We start from the raw sequence: 27,908 nt of genomic DNA, 5'->3' as shown, positions 1-27,908 counted from the left end.
GCTCTGCCTACCCCTTTATGGGATACAGGCGAGATTGTATGTATGTATGTAATGTAATGAAACTGGTCAAGAGTAAGCCCATTTATAATAATAAAAAATAAAAAAAATCTTGCTGAGACCGTGTAAAATGGGCTGTTTTCTAAAGCATACCAAAACTAAATATTCATATTAAAAAAAATTCAAACACACTGATTACCAAATCGTTCACAAGTAGCGTACACGCATACATAAGCAATTAACATGAATAATGCCTTTTTAAACAATAGTTTTGAAAACCGCCGAAACTAAGTCAAACTTTCTACGTTATATGTTATGAGGAATAGGGACAGCTTCCTCATACAAGCGTGGCTCCAATCTCCTCTTAATTATTAACGTAACGGAATAATAACTTATCAATACATATGGGGGTTTTTGACCGCACTAGTTCGCAAAGAAAGAAATGTAAGTAGGTATAATTTCTTGTCAGGTCGAAGCACTTGAAACTTCGAACTGTTCGAAGGGCCATATGTATGACGTTAAAATTTTATACGAATGACCAGATCAACCTACTGTAATGAAATAGGGGTAAAAACTGTATTTTTATATTTATATATGTATACAAACATGCATCAATTCATATCTGTGTTCCCAAACTGGGTAGGCAGAGCACATGAAACTGATCAACTTTCAGTGCTACACTTTTCAATCAAGGGGTTATTGAATGAATGAATGAATGAATGAATGAATTACTTTATTGCGATAAACATGGTATACATTAGGTGGTACATTATTATTTTTGAGTAGCAATACATGTATGAGTATTCTTATAATAATTCAAAAAACAATAAAACTTAGCGACAAAATACCTCAAACTGAAAAAGGAAATTGACGATCAATTTGTATGGAGAATCGATTGTTACATACACTACATTGGAATACTATTGTATTTATTTTGCTTTTAAAACAAGTAACATGAGTCCGGACATGCCATAGAAAAAAGCGAAAGTATTGGATAGTCTATGCCTTGTGTAGCGAGTAGCGAGTCACTGGCCACCGGCGATCGGTGAAAGAAGAAATGAGGACGCCATTTTGGATCCGCTGTCAGTCCGATACCAACTTTTGGCGGGAAAAGACGTACTTTTTAAAGTTTAATTATATGCGCGCGTGAATAACCGAAGTGAATTTGCGTAGTAAAATATTAAAATGGATTTAAGGGAAATTATCAAATGGTTTATACCCTGTTTTCATATTCTCCTAAAATTGGACGCTAGAATGATTCTTATTTGGTTAATAATGTTTTGTCATCTATGTTCGGGTATTAGTGCTAGTGAAATAGAAAGTAATTTGAATAATACCAAAAATGTAAGTTATGATAGTTTTAAGTTCAACCAAAGTGAAGTTTATAATAAATCGTTGGTTCCTGAGGAATTGAGCAATGAAGAAACTTCAGTTGGTAAGTGTTTGTCTTTGAATATTCATTTACGTATCCTATACTAATTATTTACACATAGTGTGTCAAACTACTTCCGTCATTGAAAAAAGCTATTGAGTAATTAAAAAAATAGCTTTTGTACTTTGTTTTTGTTTTACTGTTATTAGTCCATCTATACCTAAGTTAATTCATCATCCTTCTTGCGTTATCCCAGCTCATGGGAGCCTGGGGTCCGCTTTAACAATTGAATACTAAGATTTGGCGTATGCACTAGTTTTTACGAAAGCGACTGCCACCTGACCTTCCAACCCGAAGGGTAACTAGATCTTATTAGAATTAGTCCGGTGTCCTCACGAAGTTTTCATTCACCGAAAAGCGACTTGCAAATATCAAATGACATTTCGCACAAAAGTTCCGAAAAACTCATTGTACGATTTGTACGAGCCGGGGTTAGAATCGAACCCGCGACGTTCCGAATCGAAAGTCGCACGCTCTTGCCGCTAGGCAACCAGCGCTTCTTTCTCTATACCTATATTCATTATTTTTGAATATTTAGAATTAAAAAAAATCAGCAGAAACGTTCGTTGGTATAAGTTATGTAGATCAAACCATTTTCAAGGTGAAAAGATTATGATTGACGGATCTAGGTGCGGAAACATGAATAGATTAGATAGGTATTATAAGACGATCTTACGTAGATTGACCTAGTCACACAGTAAGCTATAGTGTACTAGATGATCATAACATTATGTTCATACACCTATTGACAGAAACCTACATTCTAATTCGCATTGCCAAAAGTATTTTTGTGTTATTTTCCGTAATTTTGGGCTAATAATGTCATGGACAACTACTTTTTTTCCTGCTTGTCTTCAGGTTTGATAAGGTTGGAAAACCACAAACCGCAGGTGGGTCCGTACGACTTACGAATGATGACTCTTAATGTGTTTCCGATCCATAGGTATATCAGATCCGATATCGAATGTAGGACCTATATATTAAAATCTGGGGGCCGATTTTTGAGTCTCACGGCGTTCGAATTCAGAAAATTGTCACTGAAAATAATAGGCAATTCACCGTTTTCAACCGCTATTTTAGTGACTGAGACTCAAAAATCGGCCCCCAGATCGGATAGTGTGAAAACGCTCTTACTGGTGACGCTCAGTTGGTTCCAGTTGTAGTACCTAGGTATTTTTTTGTCAGAGTTTGATAAAAGGTAAGTAATATTAAATGGGCGAACTTAATTTATTTCTTAGAAAGATTTCGTTTTCCCAGTGTACATCCTATTTTGTACTGGGAACTCTATGATCTATTTTTTATACTACGTCGATGGCAAACAAGCATACGGTCCGCCTGATGGAAAGCTGTCACCATCACCTATGGACGCCTGCAACTCAAGGAGTGTCACGTGCGCGTTGCCAACCCATTAGACACGTGTACACTCCTTTTTGCTGTGTTAAGTACACAAATTACCAAACTAACAAAATTTGAGGAAAAAAAAACAATATAATATGACTGACGGATATAATAGCTTAAATAGAAAATCTATTACATAAATCATAACAACGGTAAATAATCAAATTACTTAAGAAATGGAAAGCGTAATTATAATCACTCATCTTGTTTGAAGCATGCTTCTAATCTAACTGCAAATCTGAACGTTGTTATTAAGGCAATTAAGGCCGATTTACATTGTAAGGAGATCGCGTGATGAGAACCATTGACGCTTTCATTTTTTAGTGTTATTGACCAAGGCTGATTCGTTACTTCGGTCATAGACAATAGGCGAGTACACAGTGTGAGATCTACACAATTAATTAATATCTCACACGCTAAATCAGTCAGTGACCACCTGTGGTGACCACTTTTGCCGTATTAAGGCGGATCCACACAGAGCGAGGCACGTTGCGAGGCAATGTCCAAAGTGTCCAAACTGATAATTTACGCTACTTGACGCGTGATTGACACGTGATTGACGCAAGATGCCGCTACAAATAACGCATTTACTGATGTATAGATTTAAAACTATTCCCTTACTTATTGCTCTATGCCGAAACGTTGGAAAAAAGTTATACTTAGTTAATATTTGTTTACAAGGGGCAAAGTAGTTGTTTAACCGCACGTGCCAATATTGATACCCGAGCAAGTGAAAGGTTCAATATTAAACCGCGAGCGTAGCGAGTGGTTCAAAAAGTAGAATCTTAAGCGTTGTGAGGGTTTCAAGGAACGAAGGTTAAACAAACTTTGCCACCGAGTGAAACACAAAAATTTTCACCACACCAACAGGAACAAAATACTGACTATAAAACATCACAATAAACGGAATCCATTAAGTTATTCAATGTTGATTGATTGACAATGATGATTCAAAATCATCATTTATAGGTAAAATCTAGCAGCCATCGAGTTAAAATTTGTATGAAATTACTTTGCCCCCTTGTGGATATTATTATTTTATTTATTTATTATTTATAAAATGCAATTTTGCTATCTGTTTTCGAATAGCATAGAAAGCCTTTACCAGTTCGTGTGGTGAAAAATAATATTAATTGATCGCGTTCGACTGTGTGTGACTTTAAAGATCTGCCTCGGTCGAGGCGTCTACGTTGCGAAGTTGCCGCGCGAGCCTATTCCCTCTGTGTGGACCCGCCTAATGAGGAAAAAAGTGATCATTGGACTGATATAGCGTGGTTCAACATATTTAATTCTTAGGCACGCCACAGACAATCTGAAAAATTCATAATCTGAAAAAAGATTTGTACCTATGAAACCTGTCGTTCAAACTGACAGATCAGGGGGCCGATTTTTGAATCTCACGGCGTTCGAATTCAGAAAATTGTCACCGAAATTGCCTACTATTTTCAGTGACAATTTTCTGAATTCGAACACCGTGAGATTCAAAAAATTTTCTGAATTCGAACGCGTGAGACTCATAAATCGGCCCGCTGTTATAAGATTATGAATTTTTCAGACTGTCTGTGGCGTGCATTAAGCAGATTAAGAAACTACAAATGGCAGATTTATGATTGATAAGAATTTATGATTACAATACAATGCGATTGTAAATCTTTCTTATTAAATGTAAAGGTTGTAAAGATTTCAGACTCAGTCGATCTGTGTGAGAAGTCCTATAACATTTATTTAAGGGCAGGCATTATGGCAGGTATAACAATATCGCCATCATTTAAACTTTATACTTATGAATAAGTAAATCAAACAAAACCAAGGTATTCGGTCGATATAATTGTTAAACAAATATTTGTTGAGTTTCGACGGTTGCTTGCGAGTAGTGATGGGTCGAATCGATAAAAGAAACCGAATAAGTCAACTTCGATTTTAACCGAAATTGGTTCGTTTGATAAAATGCTTAAATCAAATCTTATCAAAATATTTATTTGCTAAAAAGTAAGCACAGGGGGCCGATTTTTGAGTCTCACGGCGTTCGAGTTCAGAAAATTGTCACTGAAAATAATAGGCAATTCACCGTTTTCATCCGGTATTTTAGTGACAGTGAGACTCAAAAATCGGCCCCCAGGTCTTCAGATCGGGGTTTATTATGACAGGTTTGGCCTAGTGGACGCCTGCTAAGTCGATGGTCACGGTTCGATTCCCGGTTAGGTCATTGCTCTGTGTGATGAGATGAGACTGATGAGCACAGATATATGTTCCTGACTAAGTAAATGGCCATGAAAATATATTATAAAAAGAAAAAAACCGTCTATCAAATCCGCCTGTGAAATTCTTGTAACCTTATTTAAGCTTATTATTATTGAATTAAAATATTATTAGGTGTTTTTAATACAACTTAATGTTGCTCTGCCTACAATTTCTGTGATTCGCCCGAAGGTTGACTGGTAGTGAATGTATCGTATCATAAAGCCCGCTTTTTGAATATAAACGATTTCAGGCCTTAGTCGGGTCGAGTCGATTTGTAATATTGTTCGATTTGTAATTATGTATATATACTATATTTGTGTAAATCTATAATATGTAATTTATTTGTATTTATTAATAATATTATATGTATTTATTATAGTTATTAGTATCTTAAATAGGTAAATATATTTATGTCCCTATTTTTTTTATAACGTAATCCAATAGAATCAAGTCTTTATTAGTGTTCTTTACATATCCCGCACCTTTTTTGGTCTTCTCTGTTTAGCCTAAAGGTTGACTGGTAGAGAATGCCATGTAGCATTAAGTCCGCCTTTTGTAACTGTATATTTTTACTGTGCAATAAAGTTTAAATAAATAAAATAAATAATATATCGATAATCGAGTCGTAAGTTCGTAACATCACTAGTCTCGAGATCGAGGTTAAGTTTACAAATTTACGAAACATACGCATAATACGAGAACATCCGGTGACACTTGAGTCAACTACCGGTTAACCTAGAGTGAGACCACAGTATAATAAAGAGTACTATCGTACAGTATGGCCACTCCCGCTCCCCTCTGAAAGTGCCGCCCACCCCCTCTCGGTCACCTCACAGTTACCGCCTGTCAAAAACGCGAACAATCGACCTGTCATATCTCACTCATACAAGCATGGTACGCGTTCACCTACACGAGCTTAGACTGTGTGCTAGGAACGCGCCTCTTTCATATATTTGATCGCCAGTGTCCGAGATGTGCCTAAAGGTTGACTGGTAGAGAATGCCATGTAGCATTAAGTCCGCCTTTTGTAACTGTATATTTTTACTGTGCAATAAAGTTTAAATAAATAAAATAAATAATATATCGATAATCGAGTCGTAAGTTCGTAACATCACTAGTCTCGAGATCGAGGTTAAGTTTACAAATTTACGAAACATACGCATAATACGAGAACATCCGGTGACACTTGAGTCAACTACCGGTTAACCTAGAGTGAGACCAAGCTAAGTTAGCAACGACTTGAGCCGCGCCCATGCCAGGGTTATTTTCCCCTCTGACTTGTACTGTAAAGCACATGAAGAATTTGCCAATATGTTGACTCACACATCAGGACCAGGAGCATACTGTCATAAGTTTTTTTTTATTGTAGACTGATCAACTATTGACCCTACGCCCCTCTAGCACAACTTGCCTTGTCGCGCGCAAGTCCATACTTAGAATAGAATAGAATAGAATAATGGTTTATTCGTAGGCACACAGACAATAAACAATTTTCGATACATACAGATAGAATATGAAGTTTAGTTTAGTTTATTTATTACATAATGATAAATTACAGTATAAATTAATCTACGTTAACCTATATGAATTTACATTATGATCGTCAATAATGATAATTATAATTAGGCATGCAAACATATAAGAGGTACAGTAATATTTATGTCAATGATAATCAGAAGCAATAGAAAACATGAAAGAACAATTTGAATTTCAAATGGTATTTCAAAACTACCGTCATTAAGTAAATATGTAAACAATAAAATACAGGTCAAATTAAAATCTAATAGGTATCTCATAGTGATCGTCATATTAAAATTAAAACTATGTCAAAACAATTTAGCAGGTTATTACAATTTTAATTCCATATATTCATCTACTGAATATAAGGTCCTAATTTATTAGATGCAAATATTTGTACAGCTGATAGTACTTGGTCTCTGGAGCCGTGAAACATTATAGCTTAAACCGTGAAACATTATAGCTTTTACGATGTTTTTTTGGAGAAAACGGAAAAACAAATTTGCTACGTAAAAACACCCTGTTTATGTGATTATTAAATGAAAACTCATTGAACAGATTCTAGTATCTCTTTTACGTACCACTTAACTGTAACTGGCTACTTCAATGACAGGTGCAGTTTTCCCGCCGAACATTTACGACATTTACAACAAACAATTGTTGACATGACAGACAGTGTTATTGTGACATGTGATAATGCACATGATGATTTTTTTTAGACGAAATTATAATGAATTTTTTTATTAGGAAAATGAAATCAAAAAAGTTACATGAAAAGATTTCTTAATTTATATTTAAAGTTAATTATTTTAATGTAAAGCATCATGTGTTAAAATATCTGCAACTAATAAATTAGGACCTTATATAATGGATTATTCAATAAAAAGTTCCTCAATTGCCGTTCAAATGCTTCGTCAGATACCTCAGTTCTTAATTCGGCGGGTAGGTGTTCGTAATAAGTAGGGCCTATTAATAAGAGCCACGAAATGGCCTCACCTCAGCATATTGCTGGCGACTTCCAGCGCTGGGGGCGATTTTTGAATCTCGCATACGGGATTTTGTCACTAAAATACTGGTTGAAAACGGTGACTTGCTTATTATTTTCAGTGACAATTTTCTGAATTCGAACGCGTGAGACTCAAAATTCGGCCCACTGGGGCCGATTTTTGAATCTCACGGCGTTCGAATTCAGAAAATTGTCACTGAAAATAGTAGGAAATTCACCGTTTTCAACCGGTATTTTAGTGACAGTGAGACTCAAAAATCGGCCCCCTGGTCTTCCGGTGAGACCATTAAGTGAGTCGAACTTGGTCGCGCTTGATGTACGGACTCGCGCGCGACAAGGCAAGTTGTGGTAAAAGATCTTGTGGAGTATATTTCAGAGACTCTGTCATAAGCCTTTTGAAAGATATTAGGTACTAATAGAACCTTAAATTACATATTACATTTTTCGTGACGTGACGGTATCGGGAAATGTATTTTAAAACGTCAAAACTCACGGTAGAGTCATATTTAACCTCCGACGCCAAAAACTTTTAATTTGATGATTAGGTTAGTTTTAGTGAGTAGTTAAATAATAGGTAATGATAAACAACGAATAATTTAATCCATACTAATATTATAAATGGGAAAGTGTGTGTGTCTGTTTGTTTGTCCGTCTTTCACGGCAAAACGGAGCTACGAATTGACGTGATTTTTAAACTGGAGATAGTTGAAGGGATGGAGAGTGACATAGGCTAATTTTTGTCTCTTTCTAACGCGAGCGAAGCCGCGGGCAAAAGCTAGTTTAATTATAATATAAATTTTGGCACCGTTCGTCGAACCGAGGCCTATGTAACAGTAGTAATGTAGAAATTGCAGAACATTCCCAAAAAAGCGGAAACATTCTTGAGAATGTTCGCAGAACATTCCCGCAACATGCAATTTATTATTTAAACAAGAGAATATACTTGAAATAATGTTTAAATGGGCATAATATAAAACTATATGTTATTATAGGTATAATATTGTCTATTACAGTTAGCTATTTTGTTGATAAGTGATAAGTTACCTAAATTCTCACTATAAGTTGCTTAAATTCTCACTATACTTCAGGGAACATTTCGACTTTCAGACTTCACAGTTTTAGTCCTGACTTTTTTAAATTAGGTACCGAACTATTATTTCTTGATGCCTGTTTTTGGTCATGCCAATATATGTATATACAAAAAAATAAACAAATAAAATAAAAACAAAAATATAGCTGTCAGGATCGAACCTGAGACCATCGGCATACGAAGCCAGCGCACTATCACAGGACTACGTCTTGACTTGCTGAGTTCGACGAAATTATGGTATAAACTACGAAGTAGTATTCTGTTAAATTCTCGTTCTCGAGAACATTCTTAGAAGTTACCGAAAATTCTCATGAGGAATGTTCTGCAACTTTGGAAACTTCTCGACCGTGCATTGCTATGTAACAGTCATAATATTCTCATTTCGTCGTTAATTTGCCATAAAATTACATAAGTCTTAATAATACTTCATTACATTAGCAATGTAAAATAGGCCTATTTAGGTTAAAGTTAGTAATATATTAATTTTATGTGATTATTACATAATACGTTAGGCTCGTGAGGTTTGTACCGTTGTTTTTAACTTTCACTCAGAATACGTACTAACGACATTGACGTGAGGAAATTTTTAGGAAAGGCGATGTTTCTCGTTCAAATCAACATGCGAATGTGGAATGCAGTGGAATGGTTTAATACACTTAGTGCGTTTTCACATTATCCGATCCGATGTCGGATGTCGGACCGATATCCCATACATTACATGTGCCATCTTGGATTTTTTCCATTGAAATCCTTCCACATCCGATATCGGATCGGATAATGTGAAAAAAACATACACACATCTTTAATTAAAAATACGCAGTCATCACACACTTTTAATCCCCGCAAGCTATAAATATTGATTTCTTAATTCAAATACTACAGAAAACAATAACTTGATGTGCTAAATTCGATACGAGTCTAGTAGCCTATTTGACCTACTACGGCCCCACGGGCCGAGTGTTTCAACATTAAAAGCGATATATTGATATTTTATTTCTCTTCAATAACTAAGTAGTATTAGTTGTTCTCGATTTTGCACATGACTGCACATTTGCACAGCTATAATCACTATCTAGCGATATCGAGAAAGTTCACCGCCCCGAATGAGACCGGTTTGTTTGGTGAATGATTTGAACGAGTGAATGGGTGAAGGTTACGAAGGAATGTTCGTGACCATGGCAATGACGGTCCTGGGTTCAAATAGTGAGGTTATTTGTGTGACGAGCACGGATAAGGCATTGCAAAATGAAAATGAAAAATGTTTATTGACTTATCAAGAAATAAAATACCACGTTGTTGTTGTTATTACTAAATGTGCGTGAACTTTGCGCGTTGATGTCTTTAACATTGAATCGTGGCGACTTTGCCAAATTATATTTATTTAATATTTACATTGTTTATAATACAATTATTTCATAAATCTAAAAACGGTCCCTGTGGCATAGTACCGAAGACGCTGGCAGCATTTCCTCGCTGGATTGTCAGGCCAATACGCTGAGCGAGGAAGCCGCCAGCTCTTCGGTCTCCGGTGGTGTCTCTTAGTCTCTTCGATAAGGCTTGAAGAGAGTCAGAGCGCCAGGGCTCCACGGGCCAAGGGTCTTGTCCTACCTGCATTTGCTCGGCCGCCTCTGCTGCTGCCGCTGCCCTCACGGAGGTTTGGTGGAGATGAGACGGAGCCAGTGTGTCAACGCACGTAGCGTCCCAAACCAGCACCCGTCCCATATTCCACGGAACCAGCGACATCCCATCCAGTCTCTTGCCATCCGTTCTTGATATGTCGGTCGGCTCCAAAAGGGCCGGCACATTAACTGACGCATTATAGCTTAATTGGCTGCATGTCCATGAATAGTACATGTAACGTGTACAGCCGTGTGGCAAAAAATAGTAGAAATTAAAAATTCAATTTCACACACAAATTCTATTCTTTTGCCAAGCTGTAGGTACCTTAGTAGGTACTGGCCTTAGCGTCTATTTCAGACGATTTATAGTGCAATCTCCAAGAGACATCGCTTTTGATGACTAAAGAGACCTATGCGAGAGCGCCATATTTTGCCACATATAGCTGACAAGGGAAGCTTGCAACCGATTGCGACGTTTCGCTATGGTGTCTTCTTTCCCTTTTGTCAGCAAGTGCCGCAAACCAGCTCTCAAGCCAACAGTGTCAAAAACCTCTCAGCGGGCCTATTTCTGATCCCCAAAGCCTATGGCGACGGGAATTTAGTTATTTAATAGCCACCCTGTATATGAAAGCATGAATAAATGAAATAACCGTTAATTCAACTCAACGAGAAGAAAATCGTTCGTTTATAATAATCTCCCAGTAGAAATAAGGAATCTGGAAGGCAAAGAATTTTATAATGACCTTAAGATTTGGCTACAAGACCATTGTTTTTACAGCATTAAAGAATTCCTAAACTACAAGAACATGATGACATCACTGTATTGAATATAATATATATCCTTTTTTTTTTACAAAATATATTAGCTTTATTATTATTTTTCTTCTTATAAAATTATTCTGTTGTGTACAAATTGTATATATTATAATGAATGTGTGTTAAATATACCGATACATGTATAGTTTTAGGAATAAGTTATACATTTGCATGCTGTCTTGAGATAGCGGATAAAGGTGGAACAATTATTAACTTAATTTTAAGACCTATACTAACCCTTTTTCTGCAAATAAATCATTGAAATTGAAATTGAAATTGAAGTATGTTTTTAAGTATGAATAAAAAAGTCTAGACAGACAAGTTTTCCAGGATATATGTTTCACCGGATGGTTTGATGGAAATGGAGCAAACTGGCTGCCTATAGTAGCTTGTTCTCAATAATAAGTTGTACTGAGTCTAGGTACCAATTATATTTAACTAAAGAGTAAGAAGATAATATACAAACTATCATATTAACTACACTGATGATGCCTACAAATTAATTTTTTTTTCATAATGTGTATTTACGTGATGTCATGATTTTAAAATAAAGAAATATGTCATTTGTTCTTATAAAACATAAAAACACGTAAAAATATACAGCGCCATCTAGTTTCAAGCTAAAAATCCCATACATTTCAGAGGTGTGCAATTCCCGAAAAGTTTGTAGGTACATTTGGATCACGTCTCCGATTTTGATAAAAATTGGTAGGCCGATAGAGGCCGTGATTCTGAGCAAGATCCACTAGGTTTCCCAAAATGTCCTATGTAGTTTGTATGAAACCTTCCTTTTTTGTTACCAGATTTCTATACATTTTCGGTAACAAAAAAGGAAAGTTTCATACAATCAAACTAGGACATTTTTGGAAACCTAGTGGATCTTGCTCAGCATCATGGACTCTATCAGCCTACCAATTTTTATCCAAATCGGAGACGTGAACCAAATGTACAAACTTGCTGAGGTACGCTTTTTTGTATGGGCTTTGTCAGTCCAGTATTAAATTGTTCTTGGTATAAGTATCTTTAAGATGTTTCGATGATGTCAAGCGTTTTGGTTCAACCAACCATAGCGACAAACATTGTCAAGACAATTTTACCCGGTATTTAGGGCACGGTCCACTACCCATAACTTAATTGATGCCGTAACGCAACTGTAACAAAACGTAACAGATATTACACCTGTGTTTACGAATCGGGGAAAGTGGAAAAGAAAATGGCGTGAAATTAGAAAAAATGATTTGATACGTAACATGTTCTTAAGACATATTTTATTTGATAATTTAGAACGTTTGAATTTCTCTTTTTCCCCAAAAACGCACCTTACGTAATTTTTAACACGCTTTTATTAGGTCGTCGTGTATGTAACTATGTATGTAATGGAATCTAAGGAAGCTAATTTAACCATCTTCCAGGAGTCGTAGCGTAATGAAAATTGGCAGCTATATGTAGTTCCGATGACAATACAATAATATGGTACTGTTGAGCTGATCTGATGATGGAGTCAGAAGATATGAACTGGAACTACATGATGGAACATCGTATCATAGCTGTTTTTGGGCTTCTTAGAAAAGTCTTGTAATGAACTATGACTACGATTAGGTTTCAAGGCCTGATGATGGTGCCGGAAGATAAGAACAGAAAAAGGGGGGGGCATGAGGGGGAAGCATGAAAGAAAGATCAACGTTGTATTTAAAATAAGTTGGGTTAGCGTTTTCTTGTGACCTTTAAGAGCAAACAAAGGGGGGCTCGGGGGGCGAAGCCCCCCCCATAAAAGAAAGATCAACGTAGTATTTAAAATAAGTTGGGTTAGCGTTTTCTTGTGACCTTTAAGAGCAAACAAAGGGGGGCTTGGGGAGCGAAGCCCCCCGCATGAAAGAAAGATCAACGTAGTATTTAAGATAAGTTGGGTTAGCGTTTTCTTGTGAACTTTAAGAGCAAACAAAGGGGGGCTCGGGGGGCGAAGCCCCCGCATAAAAGAAAGATAAACGTTGTATTTAAAATAAGTTGGGTTAGCGTTTTCTTGTGACCTTCAAGAGCAATCAACGGGGGGCGAAGCCCCCCGCATAAAATAAAGATTAACGAAGTATTTAAAATAAGTTGGGTTAGCGTTTTCTTGTGACCTTTAAGAGCAAACAAAGGGGGGTTCGGGGTGCGAAGCCCCCCGCATGAAAGAAAGATCAACGTTGTATTTAAAATAAGTTGGTTTAGGGTTTTCTTGTGACCCTTAAGAGTAACGAAAAGGGGGCTCGGGGGGCGAAGCCCCCCGCATAAAAGAAAGATCAACGTAGTATTTAAAATAAGTTGGGTTAGGGTTTTCTTGTGACCCTTAAGAGTAACGAAAAAAGGGGCTCGGGGGCGAAGCCCCCCCCCGCATGAAAGAAAGATCAACGTAGTATTTAAAATAAGTTGGGTTAGCGTTTTCTTGTGACCTTTAAGAGCAAACAAAGGGGGGCTCGGGGGGCGAAGCCCCCGCATAAAAGAAAGATCAACGTAGTATTTAAAATAAGTTGGGTTAGCGTTTTCTTGTGACCTTTAAGAGCAAACAAAGGGGGGCTTGGGGGGCGAAGCCCCCCGCATGAAAGAAAGATCAACGTAGTATTTAAGATAAGTTGGGTTAGCGTTTTCTTGTGAACTTTAAGAGCAAACAAAGGGGGGCTCGGGGGGCCAAGCCCCCCGCATAAAAGAAAGATAAACGTTGTATTTAAAATAAGTTGGGTTAGCGTTTTCTTGTGACCTTTAAGAGCAAACAAAGGGGGGTTCGGGGGGCGAAGCCCCCCGCATGAAAGAAAGATCAACGTTGGATTTAAAATAAGTTGGTTTAGGGTTTTCTTGTGACCCTTAAGAGTAACGAAAAGGGGGGCTCGGGGGGCGAAGCCCCCCGCATGAAAGAAAGATCAACGTTGTATTTAAAATAAATTGGTTTAGGGTTTTCTTGTGACCCTTAAGAGTAACATTAGTAGGAGGTAGGGCATAGCGAATGATATTCCGCTTTGTGTGGTAGGGCACAGCACAGCGGATATCGTCTCGCTCGAATCTAGAGCAGAGCCCAACTGGGGTAGTACCTCCGCCTTACAGAAGACCGCAGCCAAATAGCACTAGACCCTACTCATAGTGTTGTGTTCCTGCCGGTGAGTAAGGCTGTCAGAGCTCAACGAGGGTGCGGTGTGCTTATGACGGGAGGACTTACGGAACTAACTTGTTCCGTATATTGTCCTTTAAGCCGCGTATCGACTGCGCGCGGCTGCCGCGCGAGCCATGTTCGACCGCGCCAAACCTGCGTTTTGGTGCGCGAGCCAATTTAAAGCTCAACATTTTCATATAGCGCGGCAGCGGCGCGCGGCAGGCGATCCGTGAACAAACATTCATTTAGGTCCGTCCCAATTGCGCACGCACAACACACTGACGCTCCTTTGCCGCGCCACCAAAAACCGACACGAACTGGTTCGCCGCGCGGCACGTTCGAGCGCGCCAATGTTCAAGCTGCCGCGCGCGGCGGACCCGTCCCCATATTGCGCGGCCGCCGCGCGAGCCAATGTTCGATGGTTTGCCGCGCGCAGTCGATACGCGGCTTTAGAGTCGTCGGCAACCCGAACCCTCCTTGGAACTTGTACACTCCTTTTTGCTGTGTACTTAACACAGCAAAAGGGAATGTACAAGTTTCTAATGGGGTGGCAACGCGCATGTGACACTGTTTGCGTTGCATGCGTTCATAGGTTACGGTGACCGCTTTCCATCAGGCGGACCGTATGCTTGTTTGCCACCGACGTAGTATAAAAAAAAAAAAGGGAGGGGGCTCGGGGGGCGAAGCCCCCCGCATGAAAGAAAGATTAACGTAGTATTTAGAATAAGTTGGGTTAGCGTTTTCTTGTGAACTTTAAGAGCAAACAAAGGGGGGCTCGGGGGGCGAAGCCCCCGCATGAAAGAAAGATCAACGTAGTATTTTAGATAAGTTGGGTTAGCGTTTTCTTGTGACCTTTAAGAGCAAACAAAGGGGGGCTCGGGGGCGAAGCCCCCCGCATAAAAGAAAGATAAACGTTGTATTTAAAATAAGTTGGGTTAGCGTTTTCTTGTGACCTTTAAGAGCAAACAAAGGGGGGTTCGGGGGGCGAAGCCCCCCGCATGAAAGAAAGATCAACGTTGTATTTAAAATAAGTTGGTTTAGGGTTTTCTTGTGACCCTTAAGAGTAACGAAAAGGGGGCTCGGGGGCGAAGCCCCCGCATAAAAGAAAGATCAACGTAGTATTTAAAATAAGTTGGGTTAGGGTTTTCTTGTGACCCTTAAGAGTAACGAAAAGGGGGCTCGGGGGCGAAGCCCCGCATAAAAGAAAGATTAACGTAGTATTTAAAATAAGTTGGGTTAGCGTTTTCTTGTGACCTTTAAGAGCAAACAAAGGGGGGCTCGGGGGGCGAAGCCCCCGCATAAAAGAAAGATCAACGTTGTATTTAAAATAAGTTGGGTTAGCGTTTTCTTGTGACCTTTAAGAGCAAACAAAGGGGGCTCGGGGGCGTAGCCCCCGCATAAAAGAAAGATCAACGTAGTATTTTAGATAAGTTGGGTTAGCGTTTTCTTGTGACCTTTAAGAGCAAACAAAGGGGGCTCGGGGGCGAAGCCCCCGCATAAAAGAAAGATAAACGTTGTATTTAAAATAAGTTGGGTTAGCGTTTTCTTGTGACCTTTAAGAGCAAACAAAGGGGGTTCGGGGGCGAAGCCCCCGCATGAAAGAAAGATCAACGTTGTATTTAAAATAAGTTGGTTTAGGGTTTTCTTGTGACCCTTAAGAGTAACGAAAGGGGGGCTCGGGGGCGAAGCCCCCCGCATAAAAGAAAGATCAACGTAGTATTTAAAATAAGTTGGGTTAGGGTTTTCTTGTGACCCTTAAGAGTAACGAAAAGGGGGGCTCGGGGAGCGAAGCCCCCCGCATAAAAGAAAGATTAACGTAGTATTTAAAATAAGTTGGGTTAGCGTTTTCTTGTGACCTTTAAGAACAAACAAAGGGGGGCTCGGGGGGCGAAGCCCCGCATAAAAGAAAGATCAACGTTGTATTTAAAATAAGTTGGGTTAGCGTTTTCTTGTGACCTTTAAGAGCAAACAAAGGGGGGCTCGGGGGGCGAAGCCCCCGCATAAAAGAAAGATCAACGTAGTATTTAAAATAAGTTGGGTTAGCGTTTTCTTGTGACCTTTATGAGTAAACAAAGGGGGGCTCGGGGGGCGAAGCCCCCGCATAAAAGAAAGATCAACGTTGTATTTAAAATAAGTTGGGTTAGCGTTTTCTTGTGACCTTTAAGAGCAAACAAAGGGGGGCTCGGGGGGCGAAGCCCCCCGCATAAAAGAAAGATTAACGTAGTATTTAAAATAAGTTGAGTTAGCGTTTTCTTGTGACCTTTGAGAGCAAACAAAGGGGGGCTCGGGGGGCGAAGCCACCGCATAAAAGAAAGATCAACATTGTATTTAAAATAAGTTGGGTAATGGTTTTCTTGTGACCCTTAAGAGCAAATAAAGGGGGGCTCGGCAAAAAAGAAATACTTAAATTTTGTTTGAATTAGTTGAAATGTGACAATATTTTCTAATCGAGTCAAACAAAATCCCACTAGCTGAGAGCTTCAAAACAATGTATGGCGAAAGTATGTCTCTCTAATGTCTTCAAAAAGTCCGCGATGGCACATGTCTATATTGTCTATCTTTTACGGATAACTTACTAGGTATAAACATTTTTATGATAATACCGTAATAAGAAGGTAGCCGCTAGTTATTATTAAGTAGCAATTAGCAATAAGTACACGTTAAGCCACAAATGGCATGTAAAATCCGCCTACTAATAAATTTATGTATAAATGTTAAAAGTATTTCATTATTAATGACTAAAAAGTATAAAATAAATTAATAGTTTAAAAAACACTATAAAACACGCTTTTATAAATGCAGGTAAAAGCCAAAAATAAATTATGGATCGTTCAAGTTGTCTCTATTTGTGAGCTGAAGTTTAAAAACTATGTGCTTTTAATTATAATATTTGATTGTAAAAGCGTGGGGCGCTGGAACAGGAAAGACTTTCTTGTAAACAAATACTAATCCGAACTTCCTGGCGAATGAAGTTGCAGGAACATAACGTTTACATATGCCGCCTAAGGGTTACCAAAGAGAACCAAAGATATCTCGTCCACGAACAAGAACTCTGCATCCTGTCACTGTAGACACTTTCCCCTTTTGTACTTTGATTACCGGGAAAAAGCGGCGTTCTAAGTGTCGGTGACTGTCGACTCTCCTCGCTACTAGCACATATTTTGTCTGAGTTCGACAAACTGGTACCTACTTTGAACACTGACTTTTAATTGATTTGACTGTTTAATGTAGAACCTACTAGTAATGCTGCACCTCCAGTTAGCGCGTCAATCTGTGTAACCTCCTTCCCGTAACATAGCATAATTTGATTTATCAGCAAGTTATACAAAAATTCTTTCCTGTTCCAGCGCCCCACGCTTTTACAATCAAATATTATAATTAAAAGCACATAGTTTTTAAACTTCAGCTCACAAATAGAGACAACTTGAACGATCCATAATTTATTTTTGGCTTTTACCTGCATTTATAAAAGCGTGTTTTATAGTGTTTTTTAAACTATTAATTTATTTTTACAGTGTGAACGCGTTTTTTACTGTATTTTTTTTTGGTCCACATACTCGTACGTTACCAACTTAAAAACTCAGAAAAAATTGTTGGCCAGTTTATTGGGTGTAATAATTATGCATTGTGATTCTGTTATTAAAAGCCCTAAAACCATACAAGTACTCCTTTCCACTATTGTCGCTTAGACTAAGATATAGGTACATATAAAATATTAACCCCCACCCACCTAAATTTCTCTCGTATTTATACCTATTATTCAAATCATTATCTACACAATTTCAGGTCGCACCTTCGGTCGTCCAATGAAGAAGATGATGCAGGCGCTAATACCGTTAGCGATGGCTATCGGGTCCGCCGGCACGTGGGCAGTGGTTGCCGCGCTTATAGGAGCCAAGACTTTGGTTGTGACACTGTTCATATTGAAGCTGCTTCTCATGGCAGGTGCTGCTAAGGTAAATGACGTTAAAATTGAAAAAAATATAGGATTCGCTGAGACTTGGGCGGTGGTTGCCGCGCGCCCTTATAGGAGCCACGACTTTGGTGGTGACTATTCATAATGAAGCTACTTCTTATGGCGGGCGCTGGTAAGGTAAACACATGTATAAGTACACTTAAAAGATCTAGATTCTTGCAATGAAGAAGATGATGCAGGCGCTAATACCGCTAGCGATGGCCATCGGGTCCGCCGGCACCTGGGCAGTGGTTGCCGCGCTTATAGGAGCCAAGACTTTGGTTGTGACACTGTTCATATTGAAGCTACTTCTCATGGCAAGTGCTGCTAAGGTATATACATCTTTACACTGTGATATTATGATATATATCCATTAGATTCTTATAATGATGGCGATATGGGTAGCAAGGACTTGGGCAGTGGTTGCCGCCTATATAAGAGCTAAGACTCTGTGGTGACGCTGTTTATACCGAAACTACTTATGAATGGTGCTGCAAGGGTAAATGTCATCATAATTATATAATCGGACAAAATGCTTATACTTATATCAATAATGTTAGTCTGCTATGGTGGGATACCTATAGTAATCGCTGGCCAGCTAAACACATACTTATATGAGTTGGAGATTGAAATACAGTTTTAAAGTCAGTGCCTTTATAGTTGATCAGGGTCGCCATGTGAAGTAAGTAAAAATGTATGCGGGACAAAAATATAAAAGATACCAAACAAAGCAGTTTTATTTTTGTAAGTGTATTAATTTACACAATTATGAAATGAAAAGAATTATCCTAATTTTAGAATAACATTTTCCATACAGGCAGTGGAACTAGTAGAAACTGGATTAAAGAACAGACAGACATACAATCACAACACTGGTCCAACACAGACTCAACCGTACAACCCGTACCAGAGACCCGTGGCACCAAACCCCATGGTACCGGTACCAAAACCAGTGGCACCAGTGGTACCAACATTGGTAACTTTTGAAATATTTTTGGTTTCCTCTTAAAACTCATTTCTGATGATTATTTTTGTGCGCAATTTTCGAGTTAAGATGTGTATTAAAATATATTTCTTTGAAATTACTGTAAAAAAAAAACATTCAGTCGAATTGAGAACCTCCTCCTTTTTTTTAAGTCGGTTAAAAAGCAATATAATGTTCCGTAAAGATATATATTTATAATTACTTGTGCCTCTTGTGAGTTATATTTATAGTACGGATACCTATGTAAGTAGTTTAGTCTATACTTACAGGGTGCATTTTTGATATTACCTCAAACTTCAACTAGCCCAAGGTTTCAGTGCTAAGAATCCATACAACAAGTAATTATTGGTCCTAACTGCCTGAGCGTAATCAATTTAAAAAATATATATTGAGCAGCAATTTATTGCGTGCACCTAAAAGTATGTAACATTTTGAAGATGCGGAAATTGCGGAACTAATTCACAGTTCGTACGTCAAGTCAGCTAATGACAAAAATAGCCTTCATTGCGTGCTGAAATATCTTGTATGAAAATATAAAAGTAGTATTTTTTAATGAAATCATATGAAAATATGTTTCGTAGGGCTTATACTAATACATAAAACATAAAAACATAATTAAAAGACATTCCTGACGATCCACAGTGTTTTATGGAAGCCAAAAAAGTGACATCCCCTTTTTATGGCAAATTACTATAGTTTAGATCACTATAAATGCGAGACTAAAACTCCCACGTTTCTAATTTGTGTAGTTTTTGAGACATAACATTTTGAAAATCGTGTTTCAAAACCCGGATATTACGAAAAAAAATCATACACTGCAAATTATTTAACAAACTGTTCTGTTGTCCTAAGTGTTAAATAGACCCTTCAAAGACGTACATTTAGAGGTAATCACCGCATCTCTATGTAGGTACATTTGTTGCAAAGATATCAATGATTTATTGATTTTGGTTTTTATTTTTTTTGCAATAAAAAGGGGATGTCACTTTTTTGGCTTCCATAAAACACTGTGCGATCACATAACATGTACGGGCATGTACAGACATCAAACACAAAACAGCAAAGAACAAAATGACATAAAAGTGTTCATCACGAAATGGACCCAACTCAGCATGATGCTAGCCATGTAGCCAGCGCTGATCATAATAAACCTTTAAATTTGAGGTAATGTCAAAAATACACCGTGTATAATAGCTATAGTATTAGGATATAAGGTATTTAAAAGTAAACATAACTTAGTTATTTGGTGCCACTGGTTATCTCTGTTTTTTTAGGGTTCTTAATTATCAACATACCATTACCAGAAAATGCGCATAAAAATACATCTGGTAGAAATGAGGCATTGTCACAAAATTGACACTCTTTGACACAAAATCTTTAATACACTCTTTAAACAATACATTCTTATAAGCACTATTTCGTTATGCCACAACTCTTTATTTGATTTATTATACCACATACTTACTTTTGTCCGTAGGTGTGCTACATTAAATTACCTTTGGCTTTTTTATCTTTTTGTGTTTCCTTAAAAACGACCGGTGAGATTTGCGTAAAAAAAACCGGCCAAGAGCGTGTCGGGCCACGCTCAGTGTAGGGTTTCGTAGTTTTCCATATTTTTCTCAAAAACTACTGAACCTATCAAGTTCAAAACAATTTTCCTAGAAAGCCCTTATAAAGTTCTACTTATGTGATTTTTTTCATATTTTGTAAACATATGGTTCAAAAGTTAGAGGTGGCAGAAGCATCGATCATCAGTCACAACTCACAAGCAAGCGCGGATCCAGTTTCGTGCCCAGGGGGGGGGGGGGGTCACGTGGTAAAGGCCCGGTGCCCCAGGGGGGGGGTCACGTGGTCTATTTGTATGGCCAACTTAGGCTCCAGGGGGGTCATGACCCCCATGAACCCCCCCCCCTGGATCCACAAGTCATCTTAAAAATTGATTGAAAATGTAGGAGCGAAGGCTTTTTCCCCTCACTAGCTCGGAAACACGTGTTTTGTCCTTTAATACCAGCGGGTAAAAACGCATTTTATCCACTAGTGGGTAAAGTAATTAGACCTTGAATGAAGTCAAATTAAGTGCTTTAAAATTTATAAAAGTAGGTGAATCTAGTAATGAAGATGATTTACCACCTGTGCAACTACTGGAAGCAGTGATAAACGCATTTTTTGCGTTGTAGTTTCCTCGCTATAGTGAAGGGAAAAGTTTTGTGTTACACACGGGTGCAAATGTATTTTACTTCTCGTGTGTTAAAAAACCACTCGCTTCGCTCTTCACTCGAACCACTCGCTTCGCTCGTGGTTCAACTATAGAATCCTTTCACTTGCTCGTTTTTCAATTCCACACTCGGCGTTAAAATACAACTTTGCCCCCTTGTATAACAAATTACTATTATCTGTTACCTCAGCTTTGAGATATGGCGTCATATTTTGGGGTAACTCTACAGATCGACTAAGAGCTTTTAAAGCCCAGAAAAAATGTTTACGTTCGATGTGTAATTTACAAATAGATGATACATGCAAACCACATTTCATTAAATATAATATTCTAACATTGCCTTGTCTGTATATCTTTGAATCAGCCGTCTATGTCAAAAATAATATTAGCCAATTCTCTGTTTCCAATAGCGCTCGGCGATGTAATCAAGTTTACACACGTTCAATAAAAACGGCTCTTCTTGCGAAAAGTATTTTCGGTATGGCACCTAAGATTTACAATAAATTACCAAACAACATACTAGAATTAGGTGACATGGTAGATTTTAAAAAAAGTCTATTTAAATTTTTGGCAAGGAAAGCCTACTATTCTATTAAAGAATTTCTCTCCGATTCTGAATTGTAGAATATCATTAAGATTAGGTTTAGTCTCAGGTCTTATTTGTTTAATATTTGCTGCATGCTCAATCGCCACAAAAAATATTTGTATTTAAGAACCCAATATCAAAACCTCCTCTATCAGCCTCGTTGCCGTGCTGATATCTATAAACGGAACGTATGTTATAAAAGCATTGAAATTTATAATAAGCTTCCTGACTGTATTAAATTATTGCATGATTTAGAGTTTAAGACAAAATTAACGAAATGGCTTCAGGAACATTGTTTCTACTCTGTTAAGGAGTACCTTGACATGTAAATATTTCATTATTACCTAAGAATTCAGGGATTTATTTGTATATAGTTACCTACCTACCTAATGTTAATTTAGGATTACTGCAAACATTTGCATGCCGCATGGCTGAATATTGTTACCATTTATACCAATGTCACACCTTTTCTGCACATATTCTTGCAAATAAATAATTCTTTCTTTCTTTCTTTGCCTACAGGCAAAGCATAGCGACACTGACACAACTCCATGTAAGATCTATATGTACCTATGTTTACAAATAAAATATGATTTATGATTTATGATTTATTTATAAGATTTGGATTTCGCGCCTTGTTTTAACCCCCGACGCACAAACGAAGGGGTGTTATAAGTTTGACGTGTCTGTCTGTGTGTTCGTCTGTCTGTCTGTTTGTCTGTGTGTGTGTCTGTCTGTGGCATCGTACCTCCCGAACGGATGAACCGATTTAGATTTAGTTTTTTTTTGTCAGAAAGCTGAGTTAGTCGGGAGTGTTCTTAGCCATGTTTAATGAAAATCGGTCTACGATGTCACGGTCGGGGATTTTTCAAAATTTTAATTGATCGTTTATATGTGAATAATAATATAACAATATAATGAGTATATAAGAGTATATAAGCCTGAGAGTAGCGCCAGTGACAGAGAAGTTGAGAGGAAGTAGATTAGCATGGTATGGGCATGTAATGCGGAGGGATGAAAGCGATGTTATAAAACGAGTAGTAAATATGAAGGTGGATGGATACAATGGTAGTGGAAGACCTAAGAAAAGATGGATGGAATGTGTGTACAATGATATGAGAGTGAAAGGTATTAGTATGGAAATGACGGCTGATAGAGAGGAATGGAGGAAGATGATCTGCTGCGCCGACCCCAAATAATGGGAAAAGGGCAAGGGAATGATGATGAATAATATAATAAGTACCTAAATCTGCTGCCACGAACTTTCATCAAAATGTGTGACCACTTTAACAATGACATAAAAAACGGCATGACCCTCCTTAACTTGCCTTCGTAACATTTTTTGCTATTGAATCATTATTTGACACATTTGAGACAAGTGAAAGTGACTTTCTAGCGCGAGCGAGATGACGCAATATGGGCCGAGCGAGACGGGTGCGTGATTTGGGTGCGATGGGTGTCATTAAGCCTTTTAAGCCTGTGCCGGACGGCAGGCAACCACCGTTTCTGCAAGATGACCTTGGTAGAAAAACCGTGATTTTAAGTCATATTAGTCACTTAAGTTTACAAGGTTAACTTAAGGGTAATGAAGCACGTTGTATTATGCAATAAAGGCATCGTTGAATGCATGCATACTCATGCAATTCAATTCGCCATGTACTTTTGCAGCTCACTGTTGATACTTGGATAGGTGAAAAATCAAGAGAAACATTCTAAAAGCCGTAGTATTCATTGACACACTTTGTGGCAACACTACATATGCAGGCTCGGCTTGGTCCTAACACTTTGTCTTAGATAAGATTAAGATTCTAGGTACATACGTCGTTTCATTCCGCCGCCAGCCCAATTCGAACCACTTTTACAAAATTCCCAAAGATACAATAGGTACCGAACTCCCAGTGCCAAAAGTAAAAAAAAAAACGATATGGCGCGAAAAAGAGGAAACTCAAAACGAGTTTTTAAATGGACACGAGTTACGAATTCCCTCTTCGCACGCGTATCGTACTACGTTTTTCAGTACATAGGGCCCTTTAAAGTTTCAACCTGACAAGACTTTGGGAGTACGGTAATAAAACACCATCTGTCTGTACTGAAAAAGATCTAACCAGCTGCTTCCGAGCTGTATTTGACGCACCCATACTTTTGTCATTTGTGTTGTCCTTTTCAGCATGACTTCCAACCTACCAACCAACCTAATTATACCATTATTATCACAGAGAACCTCCTATAGAGTAGCATTCTAGGAAATTTTGTTCGCGATACGAGTCACCAGTGCCAGGGGTGCGAGGAGCGGGCGGGGAATGTGTTAAGCGCGCTGTGATTGGCCGTTTCAAGGACGGCGGGCAGTCGCGCCAGATGAAAAGGGACAGAAGTATGACTGTCCCTCTACTGACGCGTAAGTGGCCAATGTAAGTTGACCTATGCCGGCTCTGAATAAATTATAAATATGACTTTTATGTGGAATGTAATGACGTCTGTTTTTAAATTTGAGCTTCTTGTTACCTTTCCACACCATTTCACACTACAGGTGGACATCTTTAAGACGTCAAAATACCCTTCTTCAATTTTTTACTGCGAAAACACGCGCTGCTTTCATTGTTACTTGGTCGCTACTGATTGGGCACGGCGAGCGCCCGCGCTTATATCAGTGCAAATACTAGGAAGGCTGGCCACCGCGAGTCGTCTTGTAATAGATGTCTATAGGGGTTGGTCTGTGATTATTATATTTCCTTAGCTCTGTATCACAAAATATTAAGACAACCACTGGATCTTTGTAAACACATTTAGGGAACTCTAATCAATGATTCTAAATTCTAACACCCTTATTCATTAACGTTCACTAAAGTTATCAAGCCGATAAAGTTCGTTTGTCCCTTTCTATCACACCATTACGTCGGAAAGGGACAAACGAACTTCATCGGATTGATAACTTTAGAACGTTTATAAATAAGGGGGTATTATTGCTCTTGAACCAAACTTGGTTACGACCCCGTCTTACCTCTTATATTTTTCTTCGTCTTACTTAAAGCCTCACCAGAAATATATGACTACGCGCCATATTGCGGAATTTCGTTAGAACTATTTTCGTCATACTATATTGAACTGTCACTGCATACATCAGGATAAGAGCGCCCTCTTGACAATATTATTATTATTATTTGTTTCTCCGTTTTTAAACTCTCGGGTCTTTATCATTCATATCATTATTATTTTATAAGCAGAAAGGCAGTTCAAAAACTGATATAGCCTGTATCCAGTGATCATTATGACAGTAATCAATAGTCATATATATTTCTGGCAGGCAATTGTGGTCGCGCGTAAAATGCCGCGTAAATTATTATTGTGGCCGTCCCTATCGCACTTTATAATAGTGAGATAGGGACGTTCAAAAACTGATTTTGTATCGTCTATCATTATGACAGTACAATAGTCATACCCGTGCTGGTCACGGTACGTAGTTGAATGGCACAAACGCTCACGAAACGAAACGTTCGTAGATATCTATCTCTATCGCTCTTGCGTATTGGCGCGACAGAGCCAGGGTACTTTCGCGGCGTTTCGTTTTCGTTTCGCGTCGCAGCGTCAGTTCACCCATTAACAAACCGTCCTTATTTTTCAGTTCGGCGGCCTGCTCGGTGCTAAGTTGCACCACCAGCCGCCGCCACATTACGCGCCGCCGCCAAGTAAGGAAATTCATCTACACATACATAATGGCCAACATGGACACCATGACCATGAAGAGGAGGTTATACCTAACATATGTAAGTGCATATAGAGGTATAATCCCACAGGGGCCGATTTTTGATTCTCACGGCGTTCGAATTCAGAAAATTGACACTGAAAATAGTAGGCAATTTCGGTGACAATTTTCTGACAACCTGGGGGCCGATTTTTGAGTCTCACTGTCACTAAAATACCGGTTGAAAACGGTGACTTGCCTATTATTTTCAGTGACAATTATCTGAATTCGAACGCGTGAGACTCAAAAATCGGCCCGCTGTATTCCCAAAAGGGATAGAAAGAGCACATGAAAACAGTCTGCCAGTCATGGAACACTGTGGGTTGAAGGAATAACTAAATTGTGATAATATTGACAATATTGCCTTGACAGGTTGCCCTACCTACAATCACAATAAATTGTGATTTGTAAATAAAACTTTAATTTCACGCCATCTAGTTGTCAGGTGAATTCATTTAACATTTACACAAACATGTGTAATTTTTCCTTTTTGGACATCTAGCGGCGAGTAGCAGAACTAAAATTATATTGAGCGACCATTGAGTCCCTAATTTGCAAGTTTACTCGATTCGCCGCTAGATGTTTTTAGCTGGTAGTGATGATTATATCGTACTTAAATTAATGCACCTGCAATGTATGTATGGGGTGAATACACGTATAAAACGAACTCAAAATTACGACAATGCTGTATTATAGAGAGTTACTGTCGAAGTAAAATGTGTAATCACAGTGCATAGACTGTGCCATCTCTCGACACAAGCGTAAAACTTTTGAACCTCAGTTTTGACAATTTGGCCCATCTTCTTAGCTTGATATGTTTTAAAATGTCAAATGTTAATATTAGCGACATCTAGCCGAGCGTACCCCAAAGGTGTATCGCCATCTAGCTCATCGTACCTTTTTCTGTATGGTTTTGGGGTACGTTTTTTTCTTAGACTTTATCGGTCTATACGGAGTTATATAGGTATTATCAAGTTATTAGGCACATATCAAGCTAACAATACGAGCCAAATTGTCAAAAGTGAGGTTCAAAAGTTTTAAGCTTGTGTCGAGAGATGGCAGTCTATGCACTATGATTACACATTTTACTTTGACAGTAACTCTCTATAATATATTGGATTCTATTTAGTTCAAAATAACACATTAAATCATTAGGTATACTTATCAAATTCTTTTTTTTTCGCAGCATCCTGGTCGCGCGATAGTCCAGTGAGTTCTCCCGCCAGCATTTCGTCGAAGGTCTCAGCGAAGCCTACAACCCTTACTTATACCTCGCGGGCCCTCAGACTATAAGGACCCCGTACGGGAACTATGTCAAAGTAGACTGAGATCCTTAAGCGCCAGCATTTCGTCTGTGCCAGTGGAGGCTTATAACCCCTAGGTATATCTAGTGGGGCCTCAGAATATAAGAAAACTTTTAGATACAGGCACACTGCAATCCGACTGCAACTGTATTTGAACTGCACTCTAACGTTGTAGATGGCAATTGCAGTCGCGGCTTAATGTTAACCTAACGAAAATCGAAATAGTTTATTCTTGATTCTGACTCTCTATCATTCGATATATTAAACAGAGAGCCAAATAGACGATCTATCGAAGCAAAAAGCCTGACCAGCCGACGTATCATGCTGCCAATTTTATCACTTATCCACGTGGATAAAGCATCCATCACGCTTTAGCAAGTATGTCAGTGTGAGAGTGACAGATGTCTTATCCACGTGGATAAGTGATAAAATTGGCAGCATGATACGCCGGCTGGTAGGCAAGCATGTTCGCACGATAAATGATAAAACATCAGACCGTCCTAATCGCACTATTTGTAAGTGCTATCATGCTATCGGTGCAGAAATATATGACTATTGTCTAGAGGGCGCTGTTATTCTCATGTATATGCGGTAACAGTTCAGTATAGTATAAAAAAAATAGTTCTAATGAAATTCCGCAAGATGGCACGTAGTCATATATTTCTGCTATTGGCCTGATTCGAACTAAAAATTATGTCGAATTTTAGCTCTATATACGATAGGTATTGATCGGATATGTCTTTGTCAAAACTTAAAAATAAAGTTTTTGTTTGAATAAAAATTTTATACGATGACATTTATATCCAACTCATATTGAATTTAGGGTTTTTGTCGTTTTCGAATCAGCATATATGTATGTCAAAGGAGACTAAGATCATATACATGT

At 38.3% G+C, this 27,908-nt stretch overlaps 1 protein-coding gene across 2 annotated transcripts; it reads left to right on the top strand.

The window, feature by feature from the left end:
* The first annotated feature begins 1,098 nt into the window (after positions 1-1,098).
* LOC125238743 lies at positions 1,099-27,345 on the top strand. Of its 2 annotated transcripts, none has more exons than XM_048146166.1 (4): positions 1,099-1,432; positions 18,025-18,194; positions 25,599-25,662; positions 26,905-27,345. In XM_048146166.1, exons 1-4 carry the CDS (start codon positions 1,183-1,185, stop codon positions 27,009-27,011), a joined length of 591 nt encoding a protein of 196 aa, XP_048002123.1. In that variant the 5' UTR covers positions 1,099-1,182; the 3' UTR covers positions 27,012-27,345. The 2 variants fall into 2 exon arrangements, with proteins under 2 accessions (XP_048002123.1, XP_048002122.1); XM_048146165.1 differs by having other exon boundaries at positions 25,599-25,740.
* The last annotated feature ends 563 nt before the right edge of the window (positions 27,346-27,908 follow it).

The sequence above is a fragment of the Leguminivora glycinivorella genome, chromosome 24 (assembly GCF_023078275.1).
Source record: "Leguminivora glycinivorella isolate SPB_JAAS2020 chromosome 24, LegGlyc_1.1, whole genome shotgun sequence".
Classification (NCBI taxonomy): Eukaryota; Metazoa; Arthropoda; class Insecta; order Lepidoptera; family Tortricidae; genus Leguminivora; species Leguminivora glycinivorella.
This window is presented reverse-complemented; position numbering and strand designations above follow the sequence as displayed.

Excerpts from the sequence above, each read along its gene's own strand:
- LOC125238743 (XM_048146165.1), top strand. The coding sequence starts at position 1,183 with ATGGATTTAAGGGAAATTATCAAATGGTTTATACCCTGTTTTCATATT. Across the intron at positions 1,433-18,024 it reads CAATGAAGAAACTTCAGTTG|GTCGCACCTTCGGTCGTCCA; the intron begins GTAAGTGTTTGT and ends ACACAATTTCAG. Across the intron at positions 25,741-26,904 it reads GGAGGTTATACCTAACATAT|CATCCTGGTCGCGCGATAGT; the intron begins GTAAGTGCATAT and ends TTTTTTTCGCAG.